The sequence below is a fragment of the Mytilus galloprovincialis genome, chromosome 8 (assembly GCF_965363235.1).
Source record: "Mytilus galloprovincialis chromosome 8, xbMytGall1.hap1.1, whole genome shotgun sequence".
NCBI lineage: Eukaryota > Metazoa > Mollusca > Bivalvia > Mytilida > Mytilidae > Mytilus > Mytilus galloprovincialis.
The window spans coordinates 89,370,688-89,394,568 of NC_134845.1; the positions used below are offsets into that span (position 1 = coordinate 89,370,688).

General features: G+C 32.4%; 1 protein-coding gene across 1 annotated transcript in view; it reads right to left on the reverse strand.

The window, feature by feature from the left end:
• Nucleotides 1-425: 425 nt before the first annotated feature.
• Nucleotides 426-23,881, reverse strand: part of LOC143042792 (NF-X1-type zinc finger protein NFXL1-like) — a 51,769-nt gene continuing 28,313 nt past the window's right edge. Inside the window, exons 6-19 of the mRNA XM_076215252.1 lie at nucleotides 19,480-19,658; nucleotides 18,173-18,334; nucleotides 16,559-16,659; nucleotides 16,035-16,149; nucleotides 15,388-15,503; nucleotides 14,614-14,745; nucleotides 13,870-13,960; nucleotides 13,346-13,466; nucleotides 12,719-12,878; nucleotides 7,322-7,435; nucleotides 3,872-4,003; nucleotides 3,007-3,246; nucleotides 2,421-2,612; nucleotides 426-1,790 (exon numbers count right to left, since the gene is read on the reverse strand). Of these exons, the coding sequence (XP_076071367.1) occupies nucleotides 1,563-1,790; nucleotides 2,421-2,612; nucleotides 3,007-3,246; nucleotides 3,872-4,003; nucleotides 7,322-7,435; nucleotides 12,719-12,878; nucleotides 13,346-13,466; nucleotides 13,870-13,960; nucleotides 14,614-14,745; nucleotides 15,388-15,503; nucleotides 16,035-16,149; nucleotides 16,559-16,659; nucleotides 18,173-18,334; nucleotides 19,480-19,658 (2,083 nt within the window). The 3' untranslated portion in view covers nucleotides 426-1,562. The remainder of the gene's footprint in view (nucleotides 1,791-2,420; nucleotides 2,613-3,006; nucleotides 3,247-3,871; nucleotides 4,004-7,321; nucleotides 7,436-12,718; nucleotides 12,879-13,345; nucleotides 13,467-13,869; nucleotides 13,961-14,613; nucleotides 14,746-15,387; nucleotides 15,504-16,034; nucleotides 16,150-16,558; nucleotides 16,660-18,172; nucleotides 18,335-19,479; nucleotides 19,659-23,881) is intronic.

Below are 23,881 nucleotides of genomic sequence, written 5' to 3' on the forward strand. Positions count from 1 at the left end.
CAACTTCCAGTTTACGTTTCTAAAAATAGATAAATCAATTATAACTGACCTTGAAATGTCGTTTGCGCAAATAATTTTGCGGAACGAAACCTGTGTTTAAAACCAATAACCTAACAAGTTCGTTTCTCTTATTTGTCATCAGTTCGTAAGATGCATCATTTCATAGAAATAGACTTGTCCAAAGATGGACAGGTGGAAGTTCAAGACATTAAGTTAAAAGTACTGAATATTAACAAATCATTTGAAATTTTCTTGTTTCATATACAATAAAAAAAAATATCGTCCAATTGGATAAAAAAAAAACGGGAATGCATGACAACAGATTAATCCGATATTCTCGTTTTTTTCAGTGGACGAGTCTATTACGCTTTTGACAGGTGTTTTGAAACTTATTTTTACATTTTTTTCTTTAAGCTTGAAGATCATTATTTAACAAGTTTTTCTGAAATTGATTAAGAGCTACACGAATCTGTTATGCTTGGTTGTGAAATGATGATTTAATTTCGTCTTTGTCCGTGCACCCCCCCTATTTTACGAAAAATTATTAGACAATGTCGTGCGATGTTTATGACAGCTGAGCAATAATATTTCAACTAAAATGTAAGAGATGATATCAAAATAGCATAACAAACATATTATTAGAAAGGTGAAATATATATTTATTTTGCATAATCTCTCGAGATTTTTCTGTTTTTTTTCCTTTTTTTTCCGACCGACTGACCCGACTTTTTTTATGGAGAAAATCCGTAAACCAACTACTAAATTAAAAAACCGTGGCCTTTTGTAATTCATCTTGTTTTAATTCATATTTGTTTACAAAATTGACATTTGCTGGTTTCAGAGATTACATTAGCTGTATGAACAGATACTTGATCAAACAGGTTTATCAGTCATCCTTTCAATAATTATACCATCATTTTAAAGACAAATGGTAACAATTGCTTTGCTTTCAATAGACAATAAACAATGGTAAAACTGATTTCCTCATCCACCTTACAAACATGCATCCACAAATCTTTTGTTCTGGATAAATAAACATCAGATAAATTTGATGGGAATTTGTTAACCTTTGATTATTTCTAATATCACTAGGAATAAAGGAGATGAGGGGTTGAATGTGGATTCATTATGTTTTTAGGGTACAAATTTACATGGAATCAGGAAAAATCTGTAGATAATTCATTCCATAGTTTTGCAAAAGTCTGGATAGGGGGGGCCACCATTTCTGTATTCTTCAATTTGCTAGGGAATTTTTCTCTCTTCTTTATATTTCAACACATCATTATTCTCTATTCTTTAAAGGCCCACCATCACCCTCTAACAAGCCTATAGAAAAATTTGTAATCATAGTAATTCTTTTAACATTTGATATTCCACAATATCCATGAACATTTGGTATTCAACGGTCAGTAGTGAATCCAAGGTACATTAATCAGACAGCAACCTTATGAGACAAACAGCGAAGACAAATTAATATTCAAAACTTAATAAACCATAGACTGTAAAAACCTTACCAAATTGTAATAGCTTTGAAATTCCCATAACAAATAAATAACAAAAATTTACTGTAACAATAAACTATAAGCAAATATTGCTAAAACAGCCACAGTTAGTGACATTATTAAAAGTTTTTTGTGTTGCTGTATAAAACTTATTTTCTCTTCCTCCTCTTCATCAAACTTCTTTCTTCTTTTTCTCCCTTTTCCCATCTTCTTCTCAAATTCTTCAACTTTGGCTTGTTGTTGTTTAATTTCTTCCTCGTTGAGTAATCTCTTCTTTTCTTCTTCTTCCTGTGAAAAAAAGTTAAACAATTCATGAAAGAAATTTTAGTGGTTGGCCATGTTGAATTTGATTTTTTGGTGTTTGATACCACTTTTAGCGCTATTGTGCTTTTGCATGGCAGTCACTTCATATTGGTGAAGGAAGTCAGAGAAAACCACCAACCTTTGGTAGGAAAACTGACATCCTGGTTAATCAAGACATGAGTCAAGTGCACCCACATGAGTGGGGTTTGAACTCACAACCTCAGTCTAGACTGGCTAGTGATTCAGTGTTCTCCCCATGGCCTTTTAGCATCATGGTAATGTGATTTGATGCTATAATCTTATATGTGATGTTATCTGAATTTGTTTTCTTATGAATTATGTTATGGATGTGATGCTATAATTTTAAGAAACAAGATAGTATTTCACTTTATTCTAAAAAAAAGTAAGCCATAACAGCCAGAATGACATACATTTGTACTTGCATACCAAATTGGGAAAATATATATAATTACAAGTTGGTTTTTTCATTGGTTTGATATGCTTGCACTTTTATTTTTACCATTTGATAAGGGACTTCCCATTTTTAATTTTCCTTGGAGTTCAGTATAATTATATTTTAAAATTTGACTCTTTTCAAACTCTTATTGACCTTACCTCTTTCTTTTTCTCCTGTTCTTCCTTGCATTTCTCATCACAGTCTAGCACTTTGCTTGTCACGTCTTTACAAACTACTTCCTTTTTAATACGTTTACATGCACATTTCCGTGTGGTCTTTTTGGTACATTTCTTTTCCATGGGACAAGGACCAGCATGACAATTAGAACTACATACATGGCCACACGACAGCTGAAATATATATAACAAATTTGTAAAGAGTTATGGCCCTTTTTCTTTTTTTTTTAATGCGAAACTGTCTATTTCAACTTAATTATTTGCAAGTAAAGAAAAATGTCAAATGCTAACTTTCCAGATACAAATGAAAGCCTCTCTGGTTTTCCCTAAAAAATTATAATTCTCTTGTCTGAAGACACTTTCATTATATCACATTTTTGAGAAGAACTTTATTTCTGTTGAGTTGGTATAAAATATAACAGTTTCTGTCTTGTGTTGTCTCCTTGATATAAACACATTCTTTCATTCACATGGTAGCACAAAATAACAAAGACATTTTTTTCCCTGACTGAATGTTCAGTTTGATTTACCAGTTAAAGGTCTGAAAAATTGACTTTCAATTCCTTACCTTTTTCGGACATTGTCCTCCACATGACCTCAGGGTATTTTTAGTATTCTTGTCAGAATTAGTCAATTTATTGCAATCTAAGTGTTGAACCATTATCTGACAATGACACCTCATGCGGATCATCTGTGTGCAAGGGGGACAATCACCAGGATGACACTTGAGTAGTGGACACTTGTGGGTACACCCATCTGGGCGGGGCTTGTCACATCCCTCTTCACACGGACTGCAATTGTCACCAGCCTTTTATCAAAGATAAAAACACTTTAATTATCAATCTAGAACTGCATTTATAAGAACTATTTGTATTCTTTTTACTTTTTTTCCACTTGAGGGGTAAAACTTATTTCAAAATTATTTTTTTTAAAGAAAATAAATAACTAAAAGAATTATTGAAAGAGTACGTATACAGATTTTTTGGGGTAAAAAGCCTGCATAAAATTACATGAACTTTAGCAGCATTTAAACTGTCTGTTATCAGTGCTTTTGTTAAAGAAGGGCAATTTTATATAAATATATTAAAATGGATTTGACAAACTCTCAAAATAAAGATAAGAAAAAATGAGAAAAACAAAATTACAGAGATTTTATTTCAAGAATTGTGTACTATTAAACAAAAGTTCACAGATTTTTTATCAAGAATTGTGTACTATGTAACAGAAGTTCACAGATTTTATATCAAGAATTGTGTACTATGTGACAGAAGTTCACAGATTTTATAACAAGAATTGTGTACTATGTGACAAAAGTTCACAGATTTTATAACAAGAATTGTGTAATATGTTACAAAAGTACACAGATTTTTTTTATCATTTAAAAACCACAAAAAATGGTTTCACAAGTGAAGTAATTCATTAATTAAACTAACCTTTCCATTCTCCTTTGCTCCAGTAACCTGGTGGCAGGGTAATTGACATGTATGATTACCACACGACAGCAGACAGTCACATGACCTACCACAACTGTATGGTCTAACCTCAGAACATGCAAAGGTACCAGTCTGAAAAAAACAATCAAATGCAAAATTCTGAAAAACATTAGCATGTAAATAATTAGTTTGAATTTCTTGATTTAAATTGAATGTATTTTCAACATTTAAGTGCCAGTCTTTGTAAGAATCAGGCAATTTTGAAAAAAATCAAAACATGGCTGTAAAAAAACCAGCTACCTAGCCATCCTATATTGAAGTAACACTTATCCTGAGTTAGAAATGGTAGGTCTTTAGTGTCTGGTAACTTGATAAATCTTTAGACAAACTTTGGTTAAAGTGATAGCAAATTACAGAGTTAGCTCCCTTTAATTGTTAATTTCTAGTGCATTGTAACCAAATTTTATCTCCAATTACCAGAAGAGGACAATGAAACGAATGGTATATTTTTGCATCGTTATACATTTTGAACATATATTAATGTCAACCTGAGATGGTTTTTGTTTGCCATGTTTTCACCACTGCCTGATTCTTAGGTAGACTAGCACTTAAGCTTCAAGTTCCAGTTACAATTCAGAAACTTTTTTAAAAGGACTATTGCACATAAAAAACATTGTTTCCAGTAAGATATTTTTTAATTTCTTTACACTTTCACTGTTCAAAAACAGCCAACCATAGATGGAATTTTTAAAGTTTCTTTCTGTGTCCATTTGTGTTTATATGGAATAGCCTTAGTTGCTTGACTAAGATATATATCTTAGTCATATATATATATAAGTATTGTTAATAAATTGAAAACAACATGTTTAATAATTTCAATGCGTCAGAAGCTCTTTTCTGGTTTACGTTCATCAGGAACGCTCAACGCCAAACATTTGAAATCAGAGGATGTATAAGTACTGAAACCTTTGAAGAGCTATATGTCAAAAATACTTAAAATAAATTTTGTTACATTTTTTCATATGCTCTGTTGCTTGAAAATATAGTAGTTCATTACAAAAATCAGATTCCCCTATTCTTGTCCATATGATACTCTGCATTCTATAAGGGCTATTCCAGAAAAAAATGTATGGGGGGAGGGGGTTGGAAGGCACATTATATTCATAATACATGGGTGATGGGTATCAGAGCAACTTTTCACACTATAATGCACTATAATTCTCAATTACAATTGTCTGGGTGGCGGGTGCTGACAAAAACTGCCTTCCAACCCCCCATACATTTTTTTCTGGAATAGCTCTTAGCCATACGGTATAGGTTTTTATCATTGTTGAAGGCCATATGGTTGCCTTTAATTGCCTACATCCATTTCATTTAAACTTTGACGGACAGTTTTCTTATATAGGCAATCATATCACATTTCCTATTCCTATATGTCACCCAACAAATCAGTCAGAAACACATACCTCATGTAATCCCAAACATTGTATAGCTATAGGTACTTTACAGGGTGGACAGAAACACATACCTCATGTAATCCCAAACATTGTATAGCTATAGGTACTTTACAGGGTGGACAGAAACACATACCTCATGTAATCCCAAACATTGTATAGCTATAGGTACTTTACAGGGTGGACAAAAACACATACCTAATGTAATCCCAAACATTGTATAGCTATAGGTACTTTACAGGGTGGACAGAAACACATACCTCATGTAATCCCACACATTGTATAGCTATAGGTACTTTACAAGGTGGACAGAAACACATACCTCATGTAATCCCAAACATTGTATAGCTATAGGTACTTTACAGGGTGGACAGAAACACATACCTCATGTAATCCCAAACATTGTATAGCTATAGGTACTTTACAAGGTGGACAGAAACACATACCTCATGTAATCCCAAACATTGTATAGCTATAGGTACTTTACAGGGTGGACAGAAACACATACCTCATGTAATCCCAAACATTGTATAGCTATAGGTACTTTACAGGGTGGACAGAAACACATACCTCATGTAATCCCAAACATTGTATAGCTATAGGTACTTTACAGGGTGGACAGAAACACATACCTCATGTAATCCCAAACATTGTATAGCTATAGGTACTTTACAGGGTGGACAGAAACACATACCTCATGTAATCCCAAACATTGTATAGCTATAGGTACTTTACAGGGTGGACAGAAACACATACCTCATGTAATCCCAAACATTGTATAGCTATAGGTACTTTACAGGGTGGACAGAAACACATACCTCATGTAATCCCAAACATTGTATAGCTATAGGTACTTTACAGGGTGGACAGAAACACATACCTCATGTAATCCCAAACATTGTATAGCTATAGGTACTTTACAGGGTGGACAGAAACACATACCTCATGTAATCCCAAACATTGTATAGCTATAGGTACTTTACAGGGTGGACAGAAACACATACCTCATGTAATCCCAAACATTGTATAGCTATAGGTACTTTACAGGGTGGACAGAAACACATACCTCATGTAATCCCAAACATTGTATAGCTATAGGTACTTTACAGGGTGGACAGAAACACATACCTCATGTAATCCCAAACATTGTATAGCTATAGGTACTTTACAGGGTGGACAGAAACACATACCTCATGTAATCCCAAACATTGTATAGCTATAGGTACTTTACAGGGTGGACAGAAACACATACCTCATGTAATCCCAAACATTGTATAGCTATAGGTACTTTACAGGGTGGACAGAAACACATACCTCATGTAATCCCAAACATTGTATAGCTATAGGTACTTTACAGGGTGGACAGAAACACATACCTCATGTAATCCCACACATTGTATAGCTATAGGTACTTTACAGGGTGGACAGAAACACATACCTCATGTAATCCCAAACATTGTATAGCTATAGGTACTTTACAGGGTGGACAGAAACACATACCTCATGTAATCCCAAACATTGTATAGCTATAGGTACTTTACAGGGTGGACAGAAACACATACCTCATGTAATCCCACACATTGTATAGCTATAGGTACTTTACAAGGTGGACAGAAACACATACCTCATGTAATCCCAAACATTGTATAGCTATAGGTACTTTACAGGGTGGACAGAAACACATACCTCATGTAATCCCAAACATTGTATAGCTATAGGTACTTTACAAGGTGGACAGAAACACATACCTCATGTAATCCCAAACATTGTATAGCTATAGGTACTTTACAGGGTGGACAGAAACACATACCTCATGTAATCCCAAACATTGTATAGCTATAGGTACTTTACAGGGTGGACAGAAACACATACCTCATGTAATCCCAAACATTGTATAGCTATAGGTACTTTACAGGGTGGACAGAAACACATACCTCATGTAATCCCAAACATTGTATAGCTATAGGTACTTTACAGGGTGGACAGAAACACATACCTCATGTAATCCCAAACATTGTATAGCTATAGGTACTTTACAAGGTGGACAAGGTTTGTCTTGAATTTCCTCTCTGATTGTTGGTCTTCCTTCCCAAGGTCCAGCAACATTTAGCTGAAATACAAAGATCATAAATAATGATATACAGATTCATCTATAACTATGGAACGCCGGAACTGCCTTATGTTAAAAACTTTCATTATATGATGGTACTTTGACATTATACGATGGTACTTTGACATTATACGATGGTACTTTGACATTATACGATGGTACTTTGACATTATATAATGGTACTTTGACATTATACGATGGTACTTTGACATTATATGATGGTACTTTGACATTATACGATGGTACTTTGACATTATATGATGGTATTTTGACATTATACGATGGTACTTTAACATTATACGATGGTACTTTGACATTATACGATGGTACTTTGACATTATACGATGGTACTTTAACATTTTACTTTGCTTTGACAATTTCGAGTAGCTCGGGTGTCCTCTGCAATTTTTATTTTGATTTTACATTTTTATAAATTAGTATACAAGCATATGAGACAATATATGAAAAAGTATAATTTTTGGCAACAAGAAAAAAAACCCCAAAAATGTCTTTAGACCCGTATTTTAATAGCACAAATCGAAGAACACACATTGAGGATCTAGGAACTGTTGTATGTAATTCAAACAATTGTTTAATGTGGAAACAATGGCAAAAAAAATGGTACAAAAAAAATCCAGTTCTTTCTTGTTACCCATGTGAATCAATTTTAAAAAGTTTCTAATGGGAATAAAGAATAAGTTTTAGACACTATTTGTGGTTTACTAGTATGACCTGCAAACGTTTATCAAATATCAATTATTGATTTTAGCATTCGCATACGAAAAGTTTAGAAATATACTAAAACATAGTCAGATAGGTCGGTAACATGAAAGAATATTGAGTAACAGGACAATGGTAACAGGACAGAGTTGGTAACAGAAAGGATTTTTTCTCAAAAAAATGCTTTATTTTATAGTTTAAGAAGAATACATCATTTCAGATTGGTCACAATTGGAAGATAACAGCAAACAATGTCATTTATCCTTTGAAACTGTATTTGCAAGATGAAAACTCTGCCTAGGTAATGAACAATTCTAAAATAAATTCCTTTCTGTTACTATCTACTATACTAGAATTGTTCTCTGCTGTTATCATAAGCAATAAAAAACTATTTTTTCAATCAATAAACTGAATATTATTTTGAAATTTATCTTATATGGTGATGATTACTTATATGAAATGAAATGGTTGGCATATAGTAGATTAACTTTTTGATTCATCAGTGAAATTGTCTTGAACATCCTTCCTGTTACTGATTATGGTTATGCTGTTACTTTTTATCAGGTAACATGAAAGAACGCAACAGAAAGGAATTACGCAGTACTTTTTGTTCATCTACTCGAATTGTGTAGAATATTCTATAAAGACACATGTACTGTTATAGTGCATACAATGAAATATTCTCAGAAGGTACACAAAAAGGCTGTAACAGGAGAGAACAACAAAATTATTTTTCTCCAAATTCTGAACTGTGGGGAGTTCAGATTTTTCAAACTGGCTGCTATTCACCTAAATGAAGTTGACTTCCATTATGTATTTCATTTGATGAAGAGATACATGGGTGGCTTGGACAAGTGTCATTGAAAGAACGAGAGAGACTAAAACAACATGTGTTTTAGTCTCTCTCGTTCTTTCAATGACACTTGTCCAAGCCACCCCTTGTTTGTCTTTTGACCTAGACTTTAGATGTATGGCACATGAGTGTATTACAAAATGTGTGTCGTGACCATCAGGTCAAATTACCGTTTTAGTGTTAACTTGTCTCAAGCATGTTTTTATCTTTTTACCTAGGCTTTAGATATTTGACTTTTACACATATGGTGTAAAATAATTGTTGTAACTTTGAGAAATTTCTTCCATCATAGATAGTGGCAGGGGATGATGTCATTTAATGGAAATACAAACAAACAACTTTTGAGCTGCTTGATATACACCAAAAAATTATGTATGAAACTGTATGTACAATGGTGTAGTTCATTTTGTTATATGAGTGCTATAATCGTAGAAGACTCAGTGAACACAGTGTTGTACATGTATGTGTACATAGAGTGAATCCATACTTTGATTTTGTCAGTCAAAATTGAGGTCAAATCAATCTATGTTAGAAATATTGTGAAAAATATCTTTAACAATAAAATCAAATGTTATAGAAATGTTCATAGCAAGGTTCTGACCAAGTGCATCCTGGTCAACACAAGCTATTACAGACTATACGATGCTAAAATTTTAAAGATCAACCAACAAATAATTTCTGGTAATAATTTCCAAAAACTATAAATAGTCATTTATTTCAAAGTTTTCACGAGAACGATTGACTTCTCTCAATGCCTGTCTAGACTGTTCGTTGATTAAATGGCTAATTGGGGCAAATATTGGTCGGTCCCCTTCCTCTGTGTTATTTGATTTAAAATGACCTTCAAGTCCAAACTCTAGTAATTCGGTTTCACTAAGTTGTATGCCTACTGGGTTTTGAAGATGGCCAGATGACCACACAATTAAAGGAGACGATTTAACTGTACGCATCCTATGACCAGCCCATGCTGTTTTCCACAGTTGAAGCATTTTGTTTATCTCCCCTATATATATGAAATGTAGAGCTGCTAAATGCTGAAGGTTGAATGAATCTAGAATATCTTGATCTTCCATATAATAGAATAAGAACATAGGACACCCTCAAATATGTCCCTCCATAATCTCTCAAACTCTCGATTGTTGGTACTCCGGCCTGTTATCATACTTCCATCACCCCTTTCACTGAGTATATATATAAAGTCTGCAACTGACACATTTTCTAGTCTGTTGTCAGATCTAACCCTTAGAGGCACACCGAAGTTGGCGACACCTGACAAAAAACAGTTTTTAAAGTAAATAGGAAGATGTGGTGTGAGTGCCAATGACGCAACTCTCCATCCAAATAACAATTTATAAAAGTAAACCATTATAGGTCCATGTACGGCCTTCAACACGGGGCCTTGGCTCACACCGAACAAAAAGCTATAAAGGGGCCCCAAAATTTAAGACATGTTGTTATCACAGCATTTAAGAAACATTGTCATTCTGCTGAAACCATCAACACCACCTATTGTTATGAATCGCCAGCGTACAAGCTTATGGTTAGTGTCTATATGCCGCAAGTGCATGGTTAAGCCCCATTACGTTATAAACTCGTCTGTGAAGTATTCCCGACTTCCTTGTTTGTGCTCAAGATGAATCTTAACGTTGAATAGAGTCTCTTAGACGCCATCTCTGTACTCTAATGCCTTTGGCAATTAACATATGCTGAAGCATTTTCACCACACAGAGGAAACTCTTGAATAGTTTCTCCCAATACAACATCACTGAGACCATCATCGTTAAGTTCTGAAAATGTACGTATACTCAGATCAAGCTGTGCTATTCTTCGATATATTCAGTTACGAGCAAAAGCTTTGCAACATCCGAGATCAAAATCAATTATCAAGTAAATTGTTGATTTTTCTATGTCAAATTTAGGAGGACCGGAACTTCCTTGAATTTTCTGTGGTTTAATAGTCCCATATTTAATACACTCAATTCGACGCTTCATCATGCTTGCTGTTTTGAAACTCCTAGAGCTTCTAATTCATGTCTCGAAAGCATACCCACAATGTTTTGTGTTATCTTTTCTCTTTCAAAATGTACAAACGCATGCTTTAAATCAACCTTCTTTGGTACATTCAACATGAGTGATTCTTGCATTTTGTTTTTATGTCCCATTTATGGGCATTATGTTTCTGGTCTGTGCGTCCGTCAGTCCGTTTGCACTTTCGTCCAACTTCAGGTTAAAGTTTTTGGTCGAGGTTGTTTTTGATGAAGTAGAAATCCAATCAACTTGAAACTTAGTATACATGTTCCTTATGATATGATCTTTCTAATTTTATTCCAAATTAGAGATTTCCCCCTATTTTCATGGTCCACTGAACATAGAAAATGATAGTTCGGATGGGGCATCCGTGTACTGGGTACACATTCTTGTTTTTTCTAATTCCCATGATTCCTTTTGTTTTTACAAAATGACAAAGTACCATCGTATAATGTCAAAGTATCATCATATAATGTCAAAGTACCATCGTATAATGTCAAAGTACCAGCATATAATGTCAAAGTACCATCGTATAATGTCAAAGTACCATCGTATAATGTCAAAGTACCATCATATAATGTCAAAGTATCATCGTATAATGTCAAAGTACCATCGTATAATGTCAAAGTACCATCATATAATGTCAAAGTATCATCGTATAATGTCAAAGTACCATCATATAATGTCAAAGTACCATCGTATAATGTCAAAGTACCATCATATAATGAAAGTTTTTAACATAAGGCAGTTACGGCGTTCCATATATAACAATGATAAAATGATTATTAAACGTCATGAAATATATTCAAAATATTCTAAAAGTGCAAGTAAAATGTTTCTGACATAAGAATTCATCCAAATATGAGCAAATATCAAATTTGTAAAAAAGTTCATCTGAATATTTTTCATGACAATTTTGAATTCATAATATCAAACTAAGGATGATTGATTGATTGATTGATTGATTGATTGATTGATTGTTACTGTTTAACGGCCTCTCTGCACTATTGGGTGTATTGTTGCTTATTTGCAGGTCATACTCACAACTCCAGAATTGACATTCTAGTACATGAACTACTATGATCACTCAGCCAATGAGGCCCTATCATTGAGAGGGCATACTAAATCTTTTTATTATAATCAATAAAATGCAACTCGTCAGTAACCTTGTGAAAACAGGCATCCACAAACTGTCAAAAATAAATTTCTTTAAAATACAAATTTCAAATAAATGAAACATCATCTTCATATTTTAAATCATTTTGACCTCGAAATTTCTTATTCTAATGCACCAACATTTGTAACGTTCATTTTGATTGGATAACGTCACTTTCTTACAATTGACAATTGATGTTATGGGGCGTACGCGCAAGCGCAGACGGCATATGACTGATTTTAAATACATGTTTTAACGTTGTTTTCTGTCAGTTTCATTAGAATGGAGATAACAATATTGTATTTTAAGCTCTGATGGCATCAATTTGGGATTTGATGGTCGCAAATACCTGTTTACTGTCTCCGCAAACGCGTCGCCAGTAAGCTTAATTTGCGACCATCAAATCCCCAATTGATGCCATCATAGCTTAAAATACAATACAGTTATCTCCTAAATGATAACCTTTTACAATGTCTCTGACCATGGCTTTTTTACATTTTGTATTTTTTTTAAATCCCAAACTTACATTTTCTTTAATCTTGACCTTGACTGCTGAGTGACACATCATAGGACAAGGGTGAGAACACGGAGACAACTTCTTTAAACATTGAAGTCTACAAGGTGGGCATTCCCCAAAATGACAAGCATGTGGTATTGTGGCAGGATGGTGGCATAATGGTGGTCTCCTAAAATGAGGAAAAACAAAATAACAACTAACATACATAACCTACAAAGAGTTTTGGTGTATTTGACCTACTAATTTTGTAGATACCTTTTCTTTCAATTGGCCCTTTTAAAATGAATTCACAGCAGTCCATCAAAATTCTTTTTGAATCAGGAAATAAGCACACAAAATTGAGTCATCAATAGATAATAAAACTTTTATGGAATAATTTTTAGAATTTGAGTGCTAAATACTATAAACTAACTATTTATTTTCACATCTTTGGGGAATAAAAATAATTAACGGGAATTTAAAAAGTCGTGAATGTGTATAACTTGGATCTTTTCGTATTCAACTACATCAAGAAAATTAGATAACCACGAAACTAATTCATTGTGAAGTGGACTTGAAAGGGCTAAACATGAAAAAAAGTATCCACGACAATATGTTGGTTTAACGTACTCCCCCCTTTTTTTTTAGACTACTGACCTACACTTTTGGTGACATCTCGGAGGTTTGGTGATCTTTTCTCTTCCACATGGAACTGTTATCCTTGCCATTTTACAATTGCAGGTTATCTCTACTGTATTGGAACATGGGTAGCAACGACCTAGAAATGGATAAAAGATATACATGAATGTAACTGTTATGTAATACATGTAATATTAAAAGTACAAAAAAATAACCAAAAATTAAAACTGGTTAGTTTTCTACTATCAATATTAAAGTTCAAATAAATGACAGAGATTAATATAAGTGTGTGATGTTCAGCCAGAACACCTCCAGGATGATGTGCATCAAGAATATGTTGCTACATCATTTACTTTTGATTCGGTTTTTTTTTAAGATTAAGGAAAAATGAACATGTTGTGAATCCTCTGAGTTAAGTGTTTAATGGGGCTTGTGGTAAGAACTTGTAAATTTGGTGCTTCTTGTAGTCCTTGGTGATTCCAAGTACTGAGTACAGTTTTATGATAGAGAACCCATGACTTTTAAATTGTCTTACAACTTACCAGGGTGACAACGACTTGCACATTTATGAGTTTTACAGCCAAGTGGTTTATTACAAGTCTGTTCGCAAGGAGAACAATTCCCATCACAACACTGAAAATATATAAAGAAATTGTAGGTAGATGTTTTTTGTGTTCTGTTAAATTGTTCCTTTTGAAATTGTTACACGATCATGACCATATTTTGACTATTTTATTTATTATGTCTGTTTAGTTCATGCATCATTTTACATATAACGGAATTTGATGAGACTGTCATCAAAGTAAGAGTTTTAGCGCTTTAAAACCAGGTATAATCCACTATTTTCTACATTTGAAAATGCCTGTACCAAGTCAGGAATATGACAGTTCTTGTCCATTCGTTTTTTTTTGTGTTTTTTCATTTGATTTTGCCATGTGATTATTGACTTTTCGATTGGATTTTCTCAGAGTTCAGTATTTTTGTGATTTTACTTTTTCCTTACTTTCAACTTATTAATCGAAACACGAAAATAATATAAACTAGGTGGTGATTAAGGCAGGTTTTACTGTTAATGCTTTCTTTTAATTACTGTATCTAAATTTCATGGAATTAGAGGGCCAATGTTGACCCTCCCTAAACTTGTCCTTAACACCATTTTTTACATGGCTAAATAAATTAAAAGATTTGCTCCTTTACGGAACTAGAATTTCAAATGCCCTGCAATTTCATACCATTAGATTTTTTGGCTGGCAGTTCGTAAAAGTTTGTTAAACATGTATTTTTACCTTTCTCCGACACTGATGCTTCCCACAATCCCTCATTCTGGTACATCTTGTCTCACAATGATAATCTTTATAACATGGCAATTCTTTCTTTCTTTGTCCACATAAACAGGTCTTTGTCGCAACATTTAAGCACTAGGAAAAAAGAAAAGATGCTAAAAAATTGTTACCCTGGTTACTATACAACAATGACAAAAAATTCACAGAAATGTGGGTATAAAATAAAAAATTGTCAATTGATTAAGACTTTTTAATAAATCATACTGTAAATTCAGAAATTATTGCATGTATTTATTATTGCAATTTTTTAAGAATGGACAAAAATGCAAGACTATTTATTGCGAGTTCAGGAAAATCTGCATACTTATTCATGTAGGTATCAGATATCTGCATGCGATTTCTTATTATTGCAATACTCCCCTTGTCGCATTATTTGCATTAATAAAATCCTCGCAATAATATCTGTACATGTGGTTCATAGATTTATTTTGTGTATAATACAAATGCATTTGAAAGTAGGGAATACAAATTTGACATTTGCCAACTATTTGCTGCAGAAATTTTTATGTAAATAAGCTACATGTTGTACTGTCAGTTAGAGTGTTCATTGATTACACGACAATGAATAAAAATATGAACATGATTTTTCCAGGTCTTACCTTGCAACAAGGTCCAGTTTGACATCTCTCTGGACAGGTATGTATCCCACAATCCTTACCTAGCCACAAGATCCAGTATGACATCTTTCTGGACAGGTATGTATCCCACAATCCTTACCTTGCCACAAGATCCAGTATGACATCTTTCTGGACAGGTATGTATCCCACAATCCAACATTTTACCACAGGTATCACCACATGTTGGAATGTCCTCAGTGCATGGCAATGAATCCTCTGTAAATATAGTTAGACCAAAACTAAAAATACTGTCAAAGAAATAGGATTGTTTAGATATATCTACAGTGTAGATATTTTCCAACAATTTATAACCCAAACAAAGAGAGTAAGAAAACATTCTCAAACTTGGGACAAAAAATGTAATCTCAAAAAAGAAAATTCAATATTTCTACAGAAAATCTTAAATAAAAACTGTTATCATGATTGTTTAATCCTTTTTTACAATCAATCCAAATATTTCTCATGTTGTGCATTTAAATGAAAGAAATATTTGCAGAATGTTAGTTAATATACTTTCATATGTTTTTTTTTTTATAAATATATATTTTAAGTATGTATATAATTTGCTAGTAGTGTTGCAGATAAGTAATAATATTTCTCTCCTTTATTTTAGTTCTTCAACATGGGAATTTAGTGAGCCCAACTATTGGACAAGGTCAACTTTTTTCTGCACAATTTCACAGTGGTTTCTCATGTAAATGTTAGACAAGGTCAATATTTTACAGCACACCTTTGGTCTAGACTTACCTGTTTTCCCACAAGGGCATTTTCTGAGTCCAGATCTTGGACAAGGTCCACAATTTCCACCATGACAAACTTTTTCACAAACATGGTTACCACATGCAAGTCTCTTTCCACATGGCTGCAAAATATTAAGTTATTGTTTGCACAAATATATAAAAGTAACTTATAGAATGAAAATTATGTGTGCTAAATGTATAAATAATTTCCTGAATTTTGGTCATAAAACAATTGACAAAATATTTTTGTCAAACCTAAACCTTTTATTGCAAGTTTAAAAAAAAATCTAAATTTAAAAGATATTGACCCACTGGTATCATTTTTTTAAGAATTAGCGTCAATGCTTGCACTAGATGTAGTTATAATGAATTTCATAATTCAGACACTTCATTATAATTCCATAGATCTATATACTGCTCAGCTCTCTTAAAAAATCTAGCTTTAGTATGCTTGCCCTGTAACTAATGAAATTGCCATAATCTCATTGCCTTGTGCCGATCGCAATACAAATCACAAATATATATTATTACCTCATCACATTGCCACTGAGGAGTGGCACATTCTCTCACAGCCACTGATTTTGAACACATACATTTCTGTTTACTTGTCTTTGTACAGGGTTGACAGTCCCCTGAAAAAATGATACAAATATCAGTTAATTGCAGTATCACATACTAATTATAATCATGGCCATTGAATGCAAAGGTACAGTATTGGAATATATTTAAGTATAAAAAAGAAGATGTGGTATGATTGCCAATGAGATAACTATCCACAAAAGACCAAAATGACACAGACATTAACAACTATAGGTCACTGTACGACCTTCAACAATGAGCAAAGCCCATACCGCATAGTGAGTTATAAAAGGCCCGGATAAGACAATGTAAAACAATTCAAACGAGAAAACTAATTTCCTTATTTATGTAAAAAAATGAACGAAAAACAAATATGTAACACATACACAAACGACAACCACTGAATTACAGGCTCCTGACTTGGGACAGCACATACATAAATAATGTGGCGGGGTTAAACATGTTAGCGGGATCCCAACCCTCCCCCTAACCTGGGACAGTGGTATAACAGTACAACATAAGAACGAACTATAAAAATCAGTTGAAAAAGGCTTAACTCATCAGATGGACAAAAATACAAGTGGGACATGTTTTGATTTATTTGGTGGCTGTTATTCAAGTTCCAAAGTAAATCACACCCACAAAAATCTAATTCATACTAACCTGTCCATCACTGCCACTAACCTATTGATGTAAACTTTGTTAGGTAGATGTCTCATTCAAATTGATCCTAAGTCTATTCTTATTTATATTTCTATCTTTCATATGCTTCTTTTTAATTGTTTTACTGTACCATGCAAGAAATTACTTCCAAACCATGAAATACGCACCTAATTAATTTGTAGACTCATATTGGAGAGATATCCTCATATCTAGTTTTTTTTTCATGATATCACACATTCTAGAATTCCAGATTCATTTATTTTCATGTGTACAATTTTCCTCGCTTGAGAAAAAGTTGTATTTTTTGTAAATTTGATTTTGATGGTTTTTGACAAAGTCTGTGTAAAAGCCTGTAGAAAATTTGTACTGCATTGCAGTTCTAAATATGTACATTGTAATTCACTGAAACTAACCCCAAAATGTCAATGATAATTAATATTCAACAAATACTAATGAAACCACAGCATTCTATGGTTGTATAATTTCTGTGTTTATGCATAAGCATACAAAATATAAAATGCAATTGCAAATAAACATGAAGACAGCTCATACCTGTTAGAGGAGGTTCCAAAAGTCACATGATCTTTATTCTAAAAATACTGTAGGTGACATTCTACTATGTGGGATTAAACTTATCGCTACTTGGAAATCTGCCCTGGTTGATCTGAGAATCTGCGACACTTGAGCAATTGCCCTCAAAAGCAATCACTTTTTTTTTGTGGCTTCAAATATCTGTATTAATGACATCAAAATTTTACAGGATGTCATGACTGATGTCCAGTAATGGCCAATAAATAGTGATAAGGTATATTTAACAAAATTGAATCGCTGTTTAGCCCTTTCACGGTCAGTGAGTGCAGACCTAGCCTGACCATACAAAAACTTCTTTGCTATCAATCTTACCTGAATGACAAGGATCCTGACATCTATGTTGACCACAGGTTAGCTGGTGTCCACATGGCTGACCACACGACCAAGTCCTGGCACTACATCGTTTGATCTGAGGAGACTGTTTCTGACAATAACATGTGACACGAACTGTCTTTGGACAGGGTGGACACGGACCTAAACATGATATAATTGTATATTTAATTCATTTTTACCTTTATTTTCAGACAGTAAGTATGTTTAATGTTATAATGAAGTAGCATTCATTGAGTTGGTGAATGAATATTTTGACAGTAAACTGCTGAACAAATACATTTTGTGTACCAAAAGGAGTAGGTTCAGTAAGACCCCTTTTTGGCCCCAAAATATAGCAGTTTTACAAAATTATGAAAATGAAATCTTTTAGCTATTTACTGGAAAGTAGAATGCTTCTGCTACATAAATATGGGATGTTTTTGACAATACAATGCACATATATCGGGTACTAGCATCATTAAGTCATGCTAAATTACTGAAATCTTCACAATTTTAGCATTTTATTTATATTTTAAACGGTTTCAGTCTTAAATGAAAGTGGCCACATTTGTGTTCATTCATAATATTGAAATGTAAGTTGTATTTGGTGATAATACATAACATATATATAGATTGAGGATGAACACGGATGCAGCCACTTTCATTTTTGACAAAAAACATCTGAAAAGTGATGTTTTTAGGCATATTTGATAGATTTTTCATTTTTAAGCTTGAATTGGAGCATTTTTAATGACTAAATCAGTTCAAATCTTTTACATAAACTAATTGAATCAATTGAAATAGACACTTAAGTGTTTAAAAAGTGTCCAAAATCTTTCGTTAGATGAACCTGAAATTTGAGGCCAAAATGCGCCCTTACCGGACATACTCCTTTATTAGATGAGTTTTTGTTTGTTTTATTATGTAGATAGACACCTCATGTTCATAATTGAAGTTTTACAAAAACAAAACTTAAAAGTCGCAATCTTGAATATCAACATACAATGTATGATTTATTTTAAAATCCCTAAACATTTTAATGATCTCTAAATATAAATATTTTTATAATCCCTAAACATTTTAATGATCTCTAAACATAAATATTTTTATAATCCCTAAACATTTTAATGATCTCTAAACATAAATATTTTTATAATCCCTAACGTTTTAATGATCTCTAAACATAAATATTTTCATAATACCTAAACATTTTAATGATCTCTAAACATAAATATTTTTATAATCTCTAAACATCTTAATGATCTCTAAACATAAATATTTTTATAATCTCTAAACATTTTCATCACCTGGATGACAAAGAAGTAAGCATGAGTGTCCACACTCTGGTTTTAACTTTTTGCCACAAGTCTGGCCACAAGAATGTGGCACTAACCATGGGTCAAACTTTGGTTCTATAACCTTCTCACAAAAACATGTGTATCTGGTTGGGCACTCTATCTGTGAGAACTCTGTCCTGCACTTTGGACTGAAAATAAAACAATAAATTCAAATATATGGTAATTTTTAATTGAATGCTCTTTTTATCGCTAAAAGAAAAATTCCTCCTAACATAAAGATTTTCAAAGGTGAATTCCAAGCAATGACAAATTATATACATTATTATTATTATTATTATTACAATTTTTCTATAGCGCTAAATCTAAAACAATATTACTCAAAGCGCTTTACATCACATGTTAAACGAAATATACACACAGACAGTGATAAAAATATAAAACATGAACACACAAAATAAATATTTAAGTGTTAAGGATTAATAATGTGGAATTTTTTTTCAAAAAAAAAAAAAATCATATTACTGTTTCCCTGTTAAACATAATAGTTATGTATAGCGAGCGGGTTATTTTCGCAGGGTGAAATTTTTCGCCGATAGAACAACATCGCCAAAATAAATTCCTTATTCAAGGCTTATTGCGAAATTTTACATCCGCAAAAATAACCCGCTGTATGGAAGTTTCTTAAGTCGGAGTTAGGAAGGAGGAGGTGCATATACTTATAGATTATCGTTGATCATCTCACATGATTGATTTTCTCGCTTGAGCTGGGACAGCGAAAGTGAGAAAAGCAATCGAGTTGAGATGACCAATGATAATCTGTTTATCGCTATTTTACCTATGACAACGTTGTCAATTTCATGTCAATTTCGTTAGCAACGCCACGTGGCCTCCTTAGTTTCTAGCGATAATTTTTCCATCTCAAGCGAGAAGCATGATATGAAAATTATCACAAAAAAAGATCAAAAGAAAAATGCACAAAATAGCGATAAAACATAAATGAGCAAATTCAATATGAATAACTAGGTTGATAATTTTGGAGCAATATATACAAATTTTTCGACATAGTTTACAAAAGTTTTTTTGGTTATATATATATATAGTATACAAAAGCTCTGACCATCAACTCCATATTATTCCCCAGATATTTAATAAACACAACATATAACAGGTAATGGTGTGAACAAATTGATACTGTTGTTCACAATTCTTTGCAACATATTCTAAATATTTTTTTTCACTTGAATAAGGAGTTTATCATGTTTATCATTGAATTTGTATTTCAAAGAAATTGTCACTGTCAGTGACAGGTTAATTGTTGCTTTGATTGTTCGATAGTTGTTCAATAGTTCTCAACAGTGTACATAGACACTGATTTGGCAACCAATACTCATATAGCAATAACGGAAAATTAAGATACAAACTTTTATCATAGTGATGATTCCATCACATTTCAAATTTGCAAAAACACAGACAATTTTAACCATAGTGCATATGTTGAGGTAGATATTATGAGCATTTTTTAACAGTTAAGATATTTACAATATTTATAAAATCAAATATTAAGAACCATGTGAGAGCAATTCTGTACAGTAATTATGTACATATTGGTCACATGGTCGCGTTTATAACACTATGGCTAGAGAGTCTGCAGTTTCTACTTCAAATATGTGTTATATATGGTTAACTAAAATTGTCCCTCAAGATATAGAGGTCGTTAACCGATATGAATATAGCAAAGTTTCATAAATACTTGTTTATTTCTGAATTATTTTTTTACACATATCTTTAAAAGCAGATTCAATTTCAATTCCAATGTATACTTTTTTAAAACAATTTGAGATAGAGATATAAGAATATAAGAAATTTGGCATAAGTATAAGGGGAAATAACTCTGCATAGATATGACAAGATGGAGTGAAAGTAAAATAGTCCAATTTTTCTGATATTTTTTTTCTTCTGTTTGATAAAATGTTTAAGTTGAATTGAACATTTAGATTTAAAAAACATGTTGCATCTATTTGGGGATAATAAAAATCAAACCAGGAAGATTATAATGTTTACTGGAAGTTGTGCAGACTTGTAAACAAATAGCAAACAGAAAGTAGAAACAAAATTTTGACTTCATATTTTGTTCATCTTTGTGGCATGAGGCACTTGTTATCCCATTATATCACAATTTCACACTACTACCTAAATGATATGTACTTGAACAAAATTAATAAGATTAGTATCAGCAGTTTTGCATCAAAATTTATTAAACAAGGAATTATTTGAATCTGAAATAATTTTGAAATCTGGAAAATTGACTGCTCAAATATTTCACAAAATTTCAACAGCTACTTCTTCATCTGAACAATTGTAATTAAACATTGCAGTTTTTCTATCAATTATTATTAATATAATAATTAGAGCCGATGAAGTTTTCTATAATTTTGATATAACTTGTCCCAAAAGTAGTACAACACACTGTAAAAATTTCATTGAGAAAGCGCAGGTGGGATTTTTTTTAATTTTCATTTATGTTTTAAAAGAAATGCACTACGAATTAATTGTGGTCTCGGACCAAAGAGGTGAAATCAGGAAATATAGAATCTGTACTTTGGCAGCTTCCCTAAATGATTTGATGGTGTCAACTTGTCATATAGCATAAAACTAAAGGATTTAAACTTTTATTTTATAGAATTTATGCAAAAATGACCAATTTTGGTATTTTATGGTCAAAATAGGCATTTTATAGCTTTTTCAATGTTGATGCATAAATGGCATTCTGACTTTCTATCTGACAGGTTTTCATGTGTCAATATTTGTATTTCTATGCCTTTATCCAGTTCTATTACTTATTTATGAACTCTGAATCTACAGAAAAGAAGGTTATCTCAGACAATATGTGAAAAATGTGTTGTATAAATGACCCTTGGCTAACGCCCTGTTTGGATGAAGTCAAAAGTGGGGAGCTTGGTACATAAAAGTTGAAGTCCATTATATACTGACTAAATTTGTATAAAAAGCACTTTACAATGTCTTTTGTATCTGTTTCATGCCACATAATATCTTTCTTTCCTTCTGTAGAATATCATGTGGTTCAAATATAGGCCTGTTGAGACGAAAATTGCATGCAAGTTTTTCACTTAAAAGGCAAAAATCTTTGTATCAGACCATACTGTCTGCAAGAAAAGTTAAATGCAAGAGTCTTTTTGTGCTCAGATTTGTTGTATCATGTCACATGAGTATAGAAATGATAAAAAAGAAACAATGTTTTATTTCTTATAGCCTCAATATGCATTTTTTTATGTTAATATGTGGCACGACCTAAATTGACCCTAAATTATTTCCAGTCTTACTTGGCATGATACCCTTTTAAACTAATATGATATGTTACTTGTAACTTTTCTTTCTATTTAAAGTAAATTCAATACATATGTAAGGATTATTTTCAACCAAAAAGCTTCACAAATTTAAAATTGCTGGAAAATATTACATCTTCATGTAAGGCCTCCCCTCATTGAAAAACCTCAATTTTTAGGCCCAGCCTCATATAAATTTGACTTTTGAATAATTATGCTAAGTCTAATAAATCAAATGAGTACTCTATTGCATTAAGTACATAATAATTGATATATTAAGGCAATTAAAAGATATTTTTTGGCAATATTTAAATTTTTAAAGCCCCAAATGTTGATAATTGAAATTTTTCAATTTTAATGTCAAAATTTAACAAGCAAAGTTGAGTATAGAATTTAACATACTGTCTATAATATATGTCTTATTGTTATGAAACTTTGTAAGCAGTGTTATAATTTATTAAGCTTTAGTCATACCAAGTTTTATTAAGATTGGTCAACTTTTTCTATCCTATTTATTAATTGTGGTCTCGGACCATCTAATACATGTGCCTATATTACCTTATCCACATGTACATTCATGTATATGTATTTGTTTATCTATTTCAATGGCAGCAGCCAGTGCAGATGTCATATTTGGCAGACTTTTTGTTTATACTATTTTGTTTTATAAATTTAATCAATTAAGCTACAGGTACAACCAGTAGCTGATCTCATAATAACATGGTCTCTTCCTTTTATGTACTAGCCTCAGTGTTTTAGTTTTTTTAGAATTAAATATTGTATGCTTGGTTGAGGAAATTGAATGAAAAAAAATTAACTGTTATATATAGTGTCTATTTAATCACATTATAAAATTGCAAAACACAGACAAATTAAACCATAGTGCATTTTTGATGAAACTTGTACACCATGTACACACAAGGATGATTTAACATTCATACATGAGTGAGAAGTCGTTCTCCTCGGCTTTTCTTCATTTGTTGATTATAGCACAGGAATAGGAACCTGTAACACTATGGCTAATGAGTCTGCAACATTGTATAACTTTAAGTCTTATATAAATATTA